This window comes from Rhincodon typus, chromosome 37 (assembly GCF_021869965.1).
Source record: "Rhincodon typus isolate 14 chromosome 37, sRhiTyp1.1, whole genome shotgun sequence".
In the NCBI taxonomy this organism is placed as follows: domain Eukaryota; kingdom Metazoa; phylum Chordata; class Chondrichthyes; order Orectolobiformes; family Rhincodontidae; genus Rhincodon; species Rhincodon typus.
Window position 1 is genome coordinate 19,119,700 of NC_063368.1, and position 6,458 is coordinate 19,126,157.

The 6,458-nt window shown below is 44.8% G+C and overlaps 1 protein-coding gene across 1 annotated transcript in view; it reads right to left on the minus strand.

Annotated features, from left to right (window-relative positions):
* Nucleotides 1-705: 705 nt before the first annotated feature.
* polr2f (RNA polymerase II, I and III subunit F) overlaps nucleotides 706-6,458 on the minus strand; it is an 11,041-nt gene continuing 5,288 nt past the window's right edge. The window contains exons 2-5 of the mRNA XM_048617391.1: nucleotides 5,905-5,974; nucleotides 5,284-5,414; nucleotides 3,900-3,971; nucleotides 706-1,822 (exon numbers count right to left, since the gene is read on the minus strand). Of these exons, the coding sequence (XP_048473348.1) occupies nucleotides 1,732-1,822; nucleotides 3,900-3,971; nucleotides 5,284-5,414; nucleotides 5,905-5,974 (364 nt within the window). The 3' untranslated portion in view covers nucleotides 706-1,731. The remainder of the gene's footprint in view (nucleotides 1,823-3,899; nucleotides 3,972-5,283; nucleotides 5,415-5,904; nucleotides 5,975-6,458) is intronic.

Consider the following 6,458-nt stretch of genomic DNA (forward strand, 5'->3'; position numbering starts at 1 on the left):
CCAACGAGTGGAAACACTTCTTCTTTACTCTGTCGAATTGTTCAGAATTTCGAACACCTCAATAAGGTCACCCCTTAATCTTCTCTGCTCCAATAAGAATTTGCCCAATCTCTCTAACCTTTCCTTGTACCTAAAACTCTTCATTCCTGGTATCATTCCAGTAAATCTCCATTGCACAATGTTCAGGACTTTAACATCTTTCCTTAAATAAGATGCCCAGAACTGATCACAATACTCCAAATGTGGTCTGACCAAAGATTTGTGGAGGTGTAGCATCACTTCCTTAATTTACTGCTTTATGCCTCTATTTATAAACCCAAGGATCCTATAAGCCTTCGTAACAAATGTTTCAACCTGCTTGCCACTTCTAGAGAACTGTGTACTTGAACCCCCAGGTCCCTCTGCTCCTGTACTCCCCTCAGCGTTGTACCATTGAGCCTGTATTGTCCCTCCATGTTTCTTCTACCAAAATGCATTACTTCACATTTCTCTGCATTAAATTCATCTGCTGGGTGTCTGCCCATTTGGCCTGTACTCTTGGAAGGGCCATTTTTTTGGATTTGACCTTAACTGAGGCCTCTACTGTCTCGGGTGGATTTAGAAGATCCCAAGGCCAAGACGTCAAATAAAAAGCAAGGGAGATGTACCCAGTGCGCTCACCAACACACGTCCCTCAATCAACACCCACATGAAGAAAACCTCAGATTACTGTCTCACTGCTATCCACAACTTTATTATCATACATCCAATATTACAATAGCAATCATCGAAAAGTGTTCAATGGAAATACAATTTTATTTCAATTCTCGGAGCATTAGAGGGGCCACGTTCACCACACAAACTGCTGCGTTCAAGAAGGAAGTTCAATTATACGGAGTGATTCTAACAAATGAAAGATCTGTGAATACACCTCAGCAATATGTTGACCAATAAAAAAAAGCCCTCAGCCAATCACAACCCCAGATACTGACACCCTCTTCACCTCTGATCAGAGAGAAAATGTCCACCAGATTTAAGAGCAATTCAGTGCTGTGTCCACTTGAGGGCGGCAAAAGCAACAATTCTCTAATAGTTTTTAATTTGAAGCAACTGATTCAGTCTCAAAAAATACTCCTCTTCTGTCAAACTCAGATCAAAAGATAAGACTGTGTCCCCTTGACAGCACAAACACTCTCAGGGCAGGGGCAGCACGGGGTTAGATACAGAGTAAAGCTCCCTCTACACTGTCTCCATCAAACACTCCCAGGACAGGGACAGCACGGGGTTAGATACAGAGTAAAGCTCCCTCTACACTGTCTCCATCAAACACTCCCAGGACAGGGACAGCACGGGGTTAGATACAGAGTAAAGCTCTCTCTACACTGTCCCCCCATCAAACACTCCCAGGGACAGAGACAGCACATGAGATACAGACTGAAGCTTCCTCTACATTGTCCCCAGTACCGGGAGTGCTCCCTCTGTACCTAATGCCAATGTATTCGATGCACTCCGTTGTTCTTTTTCCTTTCTCGGTGCCTGTGTCTGTCCGAGTCTGCCCACTAGTGGCAGATTAACGACCTGTTCCCGTTTGAATTTGGAGCCACACCTTTAACTGCGAGTCTCTCAAACACGGTGCAGAATCAGACGCCCTGACAGTTCAGAGGAAGGTTTATTTTACAAAAATTCACAGTAAAAATATAAAGAACATTTAAACACAAGAAAGGTGGAAAGTGCCTGAGCAGCAATGGGGGGTCAATCTGCAATAATCAATTCATCCACTCCCCAGTCCTCATAGCTTCCATCTGGCAGATATCTTCGGATAATAATTGGAATTTTTCGTGCTCTGAGAAAGAAGACAGATGAATTGACACAACTGGTTTTCACTCACCTTCAGAAACAGCTGCAGATGACCCACTTAGAACTGACATTGCTCGACAAGAGTTTATGGTTACGAAAGGAAATGTGCATATTATTGATATTGAGGGTGGTTCTTAAGAGTCATAGAGATGTACAGCATGGAAACAGACCCTTCAGTCCAATTCATCCATGCCAACCAGATATCCTAAATTAATCTGGTCCCATTTGCCAGCATTTTGACCATATCCCTTTAAACCCTTCCTAATCATGTACCCATCCAGATGCCCTTTAAATGTTGTAATTGTACCAGCCTCCACCACTTCTTCTGACAGCTTATTCCATACACAGATCACCCCTAAGTGAAAAAGTTGCCCCTTGGGCCCCTTTTAAACAGTAAAAGAATATTTAATACAGGTTATCAAAATCACAAACTCTGACGGTAAATAAGGAGAAACCACTTCAAACAGCAGGAGGATTGTAGAGGGACATAGACTGAAGGGAATTGGCAAAATAACAAGATGGGTGAGGTGTTATTGCAAAACTGAGCTGCCTCAAACAGCAGTGGAAAAAGGTTCAGTAGGAACTTTTAAAGCAAGTTGAATAATTACTTGAACACAAGGCAAAAGGGGAGAACAGGATGGAAGTGGTTCTAATTCCATCACTTGTTCAAATTGCCAGTACAGGCAGGTCTGATGCGAATGGGCTCCTTCAGTGTTTGGTTCTTTGAGCACCACTGCAATTGAGAGTGCGGGAAACTGCAGATTAGTAACTAGGCTGTTTAATCTAAGTAATGGCGTTAGGCTATGGAAGGAATGGTGGCCAGGACAGTGGGACAACATCCAACCTTTTTCCAAATCGTGCCAGGAGACCTCGGGGGTTTTGTGTTTCATCCAAGAGGCCAGTAATTTACAAAGTGCAGTTCCACCAGACAACTGGAACCTCAGCTAAAACCATGTTCTGGGCCTGAGGCTTGAACCTGATTCACTACAGAATGCTGCTGCTATTCATGCTTGTACCGGCTCTTTGAGCGAGTGTTAAAATTCCTCCCATTCCTCTCCAACGGCCTGCAGTTGTTTCTGGGTGAAGCAACCGCACACGTAGTTCAGATTCATGGTCAATATCTAACCCCAGGCAGAGGCAGAGGGAAACACTGCCGAACACGGCTGTTCACATCCTGATCTGTTCAGGGCCAGAAACCATGTGAGGCTTTCGGGAAATAACTGCTCCTCTCAATATGGCACAGAATAAAACAAACATAAATCAGAATTACAAATTCCAGAGACCTAGTCAACATTGTTAATATGGGAGATACAAGAAGAACAAGGGAACAAGGGGTATCCTTAAACTGAGACGCACTCAGATACTTTTCTCATTTGTAGTGGTCAGAAGACTCAATGTTAAGATTGTAATGAAAGGCTGGTCTCATTTGAGCCAAGGAAGTTAGGGGGAGATTTGACAGAGATGTTTAAAATCATTTACAGTTTTGATAAGATAAACAATTACAAATTGGTTCCAGTGAGCGAGGACATGAGGTTAAGATGATTGCAAAAGGATGAATGGAGAGATGAGAATTGATAACTTTACACAGCGTGTTGCTGTAATCTGGAACAGTCTGTCTGAAATAGGGGGATGCAGACAGAGTCAATACCATTTTCAGTGGGTCTGGGATAGATAGGTATTTGAAAATGATTAAATTTATAGAGCAATAGGGAAGGTGAAGTGGAACGAACTGATAAGCTCTTTCAAAGAGCCAGCATGGGTACAATGGGCTGAATGGTCTCTGTGCCGTCAGACTTTATTCCCATCAACCCTCATGATACAAGTTAGGCAAACCATTCCAGTCAATGAACAGCCAGTTTAAAGTCAATATAATGCAAGATGGTGGTAACATCACTGGGACCAGCCAACCAGAAGCCCCCAGGCTAACTTCACCGCTGCAGACGGTGAAATTTGAATTCAATAAAAATCTGGAATAAAAAGCTAGTCCAACGGTAGCTGTGTGAGACCTTGTCAGTTATTGTAAAGACATGCTGCATGGGTCCTGCACTGGTCCTGTTACTTACTTTAGCTCCTTCATTGCAATCTGCAGCGGGTCTGTCTCCCCTTCCAGCTCCACCATGACTGGTGCACACATCCTGCGGGGAAGGGTGGGGGAGGAGGGCAATGTGTGAGAGAGAGAGATTAGGGAATCAGTTTCTGCAATTTTCAGTGGCTCTGAGCTTGCGAGAAGGTCCACAAAACACCAGAGGTGGGTAATCCATCACATCAAAGGCTGGTCAGCCTTTCAAATCATTCCCACCATTTACCTTGATCATAACGACTTCCTTCTGCCTCAGCTTCATACTCCGAAACAAAATTCCACCCATCCATTTTGTTAGCGCCCATCATGTCCCTGGCCTTTTAGACTCAGAGAGTTGCAGATTTCCATTCCCCTTTCGGTGAAATGGTGGATCCTGATATCCCTCTCAATTGCTCGTCTCTTTCAGATTATAACTGTTATCGTCACAAGTCTCCAAGTCCTGGCATATATTTATGCCTCAAGTAACCTCTTAACAGATTCTCTGGGCATTTTTTGTTTTGTTTATATCCAGAAGTGCTCTCACACACAACTGAACAGTTATTTTTACCATCACCCGCGGTTTATTTTTTCATCTATTAATCACCAGCAGTGAATCACCCATGTTTTCCAACAGATTAGTTTACACACAAAACCTGTAAAAGGAAATGCAGACCACCAAAGGTGAGGGGGAGGGGAGAGACCAAGGTATTTACCTTAGTGCAGTTTGTGGGATCTGGCTGTGTACCAATTGATGGCTTAACTTCCTACATTCCAACAATAACTAAAGATATCACAAAGGTACTTTGTTGGCCATATAGTGTTCTAGGATGTCCTAATGTTGTGGAAAGTGATGCAAAAATGCTGGAACTTGCTTTGACTGCACAGCAGCTTACCACCATCCAGGACAAAGCAGCCTGTTGATTGGCATTACATCCACAAGCATCCACTCCCTCCTCCACCAACACTAGGTAGCAGCAGTGTGTACTATCTATAAGATGCACTGTAGCAATTCATCAAAAATCCCCAGACAGCACTTTCCAAACCCACAACTACTTCCACCTAAAAGGACAAGGGCAGCAGATACATGGGAACACCACCCCCTGCAAGTTCCCCTTCAAGCGACTCACCATCCTGATTTGGAAATGTATCGCCATTCCTCCAGTGTTGCTGGGTTAAAATCCTGGAATTCACTCCCTAAAGGGCTTTGTGGGATAACCCACAGCAAGTAGAGTGCAGCAGTTCAAGAAGGCAGCTCACCACCACCTTCTCAAGGGCAACTAGGGACGGGCAACAAATGCTGGCCGAGCCAGAGAGGCCCATATTACACAAATGAACAAAGAGTAAAACAATCACCAGTAGCTCGGTAACAATGGTCTGGGTGCACTCACGCAATCTGAAGGGCACGTGTGCCCAGCACACGGGCTCGCTCATACTTGGTCATATACGACGTTGTGATCCTTTTCTGATTGGCCTGCTGGCCATCTGCTGCGGGAAGAATCTCCACATTCTCACGGTCTTCCTGAAAGCAGCGGGGAAACGAGGGGTTAGTTAGAGTCATATGGCACAGAAACGGGGTTTTACAGCTGGGAGCAGAAACTGGCTCTGCAGCCCCTCCACCATACAATCTGATCATCCAATTACAGTCTTCTTAAATTGGGTTTCAGTGTACTATTGTTCGATAAAACCTGACCCTCAGAAAGAGACAAGGTGTGGCAAAAGCCTCAATGAAAGAGATGGGCTTTAACGAGCATCCTAATGGGTGGGAATAGAGAGATGTCAAGACAGAGACTTAGGGAGGGAATTCTTGAGCTTGGGGTCCAGGCAGCTGGAAGCACAACTGCCAATGGTACAATGACCGAAATCAGGAATTGGAGGTGTGCAGCGATCAAGGAGGGTTGTAGGACTGGGTGGAGCTAGAGACCAGGGAGGAGTGAGGTCCCGTGTTGGGGAGAATTGAGAGAGCTTTGCTATAGATAGAGAGAGGAATATTGGCTGTTCTAGGTGCCCACCTCCTCCGCATTGTCCAGATCATCCATTCCTTCATCTTCATCGGCATCATCGAAATCATCTCCATCAAAACTAAAATTAAAAAAAGAGAAATATTAAAAGTACCAATCAAAAGTAGTAACAGCTCAGCTCTGGCCATCCAATAAACCGTTCAATTAGCAACCTGTGAACTAAGGACTAATGCTTCACATCCCTTTTAAACCAGGCCCCACAGAATTAACTTTAAAACCCTTAGTGCATTTCCAGCTTTACATCTGTGCCTCCAGTTATCGAAACTTAGCCCCAATCCACAAGACTTAAGAAACAGGAGCAGCCGTAGACCACATGGTCCCTCAAGACTGCTCTGAAGCATGAGCTGATACTATCCCCCCAACCAGCAGCACCAGTCACAAATCCGTGGGCTCTCAATCAGCGAGACAGTGGGAAGTGCTACAGCTGAGTTAAAACCAGTGGCAAGGGAAGAACACTTGGTGCAAGGACGCAGCTTAGGCAGTTGGAGCCCTTTAGCACACAGTACAGGGACCCAGACCAGGAGGAGGGGGGGGGGGCACGGAGG